This window comes from Rhinopithecus bieti, unplaced genomic scaffold (assembly GCF_001698545.2).
Source record: "Rhinopithecus bieti isolate Rb0 unplaced genomic scaffold, ASM169854v2 scaffold_13704, whole genome shotgun sequence".
Classification (NCBI taxonomy): Eukaryota; Metazoa; Chordata; class Mammalia; order Primates; family Cercopithecidae; genus Rhinopithecus; species Rhinopithecus bieti.
In genome coordinates this window covers 1462220-1466025 of record NW_016808231.1, presented here as the reverse complement: position 1 = coordinate 1466025, position 3806 = coordinate 1462220, and the positions used below count along the sequence as shown (strand labels likewise).

The window sequence follows — 3806 nt, the reverse complement described above, 5'->3', positions numbered from 1 at the left end:
CCGGCTAGTTTTTTTTTGTATTTTTTAGTAGAGACAGGGTTTCACCGGGTTAGCCAGGATGGTCTCGATCTCCTGACCTTGTGATCCGCCTGTCTCGGCCTCCCAAAGTGCTGGGATTACAGGCCTGACTAATATTTTTTAGTAGAGATGGGGTTTCACCACGTTGGCCGGAGTGGTCTCGAACTCTTGACCCCAAGTGATCCACCCGTCTCAGTCTCCCAAAGTGTTGGGATAACAGTCATGAACCACTGTGCCCGGCCACCTTCTTAAAGTTTTAAAAAAAGAAATAAGGATGGACACAAAAGATCATATAGACCCTGAGGACTTGGAAACTGAGGTTGCAAGTCAGACACCTCAACTTGGATAAAGGATCTCTGCTCCACTATTAGTTTATGAGTTTGGGCAAGACTAGTAACCTTAAAGTCTCAGCTGCTTCAGGTATCAATGACGAATGATCCCTGTCCTCTGTTTTCTACCTTGACCCCATTCTGACTTGCAAAAATGCCGTTTCTCATAATCCTCAAATGAGTTGCAGAAACTTAAAAGTCAGGCAATTGTGACCTGCCAATGTGCTGACTGAGACCCTGTAGGGGGGGAAAAAAAAGGGAGGGAGGAATAGGGATACTTTTCCTTCCAACCCCATGACCTGATCACATGAGTTATGTGCATTCTGGATCCCGGGTCACCAGATAACTAACATTCTAACCTTTGAACGTGGTCCCTCAACTGGCCAGGACCTAGCTCTCCCAGAGACAGTTGACCGCTCCTCTGAGCCTGCTGAGTGTTTTCTATTTGCCCAACCACAGCTCTCCCGGAGAAGCAAAAACTGCTCCAGTATGTATCTAAACCATGAACCAAACTTCCTAACGCACGGAAGAGCCCTGGCGGGAGCCATGCCACTAAATCAGACAGTGGCTGTACTGGAAGGTGGAAAGGACTATTTGTCCTTTCGTGTCCTTTAAGTACTTCTGTACTTATCTCTGTGTGTCAGTTCCTCCACCTGCACCTGGTTATGAAAGTTAGTGCACTTAAAACAGGGCCTGGCATATCGCAAAAGGAATGTGAACGCTATCATTCTTTCTTTCAAAAATTTCTACCGGCCGGGCGTGGTGGCTCACACCTGTAATCCCAGCACTTTTGGAGGCTGAGGCGGGCGGATCACGAGGTCAACAGATCGAGACCATCCTGGCCAACGTGGTGAAACCCATTCTCGACTAAAAGCACAAAAATTAGCTGGGCGAGGTGGCGGGCGCCTGTAGTCCCAGCTCCTAGGGAGACTGACGCAGAATTGCTTGAACGCGGGAGGCGGAAGTTGTAGTGAGCCGAGATCGTGCCACTGCACTCCAGCCTGGGCCACAACAGCGAAACTCCGTCTCAAAAATAAACTTGTGCCAATAACTTGTATTAGTTTTATGGCTAAGGTTTGCTTTTAAACATTTTCTTGATCATTGTTTTACAGGAACGTCTCTTTAATGGAAATTTTGAAACTTATTTTTGCCTCCTCCAAATCCCGTAACCCCAATTTGAAGCATAAAGTTGCAAACTATGGAGATGAATTTGCGGAAGGGTATGTCTTTTCTTTTCCATGAAAACTCAGAATCACATCTCAAAAGGTGTAGGCACTTTCAAGAACGCTTCATCCGCCCGCTTTAAGCACGCGCACCAAGGAAAGAGTTTGGGGAGCGAGCGCCTCGGGCTTCCCCGGATGAGTTTTCCCCCTCCCCGGCCAGAGAAAGAGCGCCCAGCTCCGCCATTACAGCGTGCGAGGGAAAATGGAGGCGCCTGGTCCACCCGCCCGCCGGCGCCTGCGTCCCGGGCGTCTATCCCGGCCCGGGAGGCGGCTGCGGCTGGAGAGGGAGGGCGAGGGAACTAGTGCAGTGTCGCGCCCCACCCTGCGCCTGAGGGCAGTGCCGGCGAGCCCGGCTCCGGCCCTGAAAGTCCGCTCCAGGCCGCTCCAGACCACGAGCCATTCCGCAGGTTTTCAGCGCTCCGTGCTTTCCCTCCAGCCCTTTGTGTCCTAGCGCGCGTCGGAAGGAACGCGGGAACGCGCGCCGTGCTGTGCGCCTGCGCAAGGGGGCAGGCGGTGCGCCCTGCCTGGAGTCGAGAGTGGGCGCGGCTCCCGGCCGCTCCGCCCCGGCCCGCCTTCGCTCCGCCCCTCGCCCGCCATTTCGTGCTCCGCCGCGTCCTCTGCGCCTGGCGCGCGGGGCCGCCGCGTGATGGACGCCCGGAAGTCGGCACAACAAATGCCCAAGCGCCGGGACTTCGCTGTCTGCAGGTCATTCTGCTGCCCGCGGAGCGAAGATGGGGCCTAGAGCTTGCGGCGGTGCCCAAGTATGGGGGGAATTGGGCGCGTCCGCCTCCTCCAGAAGGGTCTGCAGGTTGGCCTCGGGGGTGTGCACGTCCTTGTGTGTGCAGAACCCTGAGGCATGCTCCTTTCTGTGTATGCACAACCTCGGAAGTGTGCACATACCCTTGCTTACACTCCCTAGCACGCACACCCAAACTCTGGCATGCACGAACCCGCGGGTTTCCACGTTTTCGTATGTGCACGACCTCGAGGATGTACTTGGACCCGACAGTGTCCGCATTTGTGTTTGCACAGGTCCAGGTGTGCACGGACACGTGCATTCAAGAATCTGGTGGTTCACAGGAGCCGCTGTTTGCGTGACCCGGGGATGTACGTGGACCCGCGAGTGCAAGCCCCACCTCCGCTGTGGCCCACTGACACGATCCTGTTTCCGGCCTGTTTTGGATTCATTTGCACTTGCCCAGTTTACATGCAAAGCGTAACCTGCCGGCCACCCCAAGCAATTTTTAACCTTTCCTTCTTTCTTCACCGATTTGTGGGCTCCTGCCCTGGACCCAACTTTGCACTTGGGGGCACGCGGTGATAGTGACTCAGAGCGTGAAACCAGTGGGAGAAACGCCCAGAAATAGGCAGTTAAGGACAACCTGAGGCCGCTGTGAAGGAGGCGCATGGCTCGCCAATGACAGGGGAAGCGGCCTGGAGGAAGCCGTGCGCCGAGAGTAGGGCGTGGGGTAGAGGGAATGGGGTAATGGCCCAGGACTGTTTGGGGAGGCATTCAGTCTCATTTGAGAGGACGGTGGGTGGAAGCAGAGGAGGCAGGTGATGGAGAGGAGAGTGCGTGGGGAAAGAGGACCTGTTGGTGAGGGTCAGGGGGCAGAAGACCTCGGCAGGCTCTGAAGTGAGAGCTCGCAGGGCCTGGCCTGCCCGGGGAGCAGTGGGGAGAAGCAGCTAGGGCCTGGGGGCAGAGCCCGTGTGCCCAACTGTTGACACCTTCTCGGGCTGCTGCTCCTCGTGGCTTGTGGAGCACAGGCCTCTTCCCGGGCGAGGGACTCGGACTGCAGGCTCCAGCCCTGCACTGCCATTAAAGGCCTGGGCAGGCTGCCTGCGTAAGAACAGTACCTCTGCTGGTGGAAATGGAGGGAGACGCCGCGGCACAGAGGACCTGTCCCAGACATGCGGGATGGCAAGCATCGGAGCTGGCGTGGCTGCTGAGGTCCCCTGGTGAGGCCCTCCTTGTCTCTCCCTCAGCGGCCTAGTCATCTCAGATTTTTTTTTTTTTTTTTTTTTTTTTGAGACGGAGTCTCTGTCGCCCAGGCTGGAGTGCAGTTGGCACTGTGTGGGCTCACTGCAACCTCTGTCTCCTGGGTTCATGCACTCCTGACCTCAGGTGATCCGCCTGCCTCAGCCTCCCAAAGTGCTTGGGATTACAGATGTGAGCCACCGCGCCTGGCCGGTCCTGTGTTTATGGTTACAGATACTCTCCAATCGTGCTCACGGA

General features: G+C 55.9%; 1 protein-coding gene across 1 annotated transcript in view; it reads left to right on the top strand.

The window, feature by feature from the left end:
- The window catches only part of LOC108538234 (uncharacterized), a 44079-nt gene extending 40514 nt beyond the window's left edge, over positions 1-3565 (top strand). The window contains exons 3-4 of the mRNA XM_017886192.1: positions 1879-2331; positions 2603-3565. Of these exons, the coding sequence (XP_017741681.1) occupies positions 1879-2331; positions 2603-2891 (742 nt within the window). The 3' untranslated portion in view covers positions 2892-3565. The remainder of the gene's footprint in view (positions 1-1878; positions 2332-2602) is intronic.
- The last annotated feature ends 241 nt before the right edge of the window (positions 3566-3806 follow it).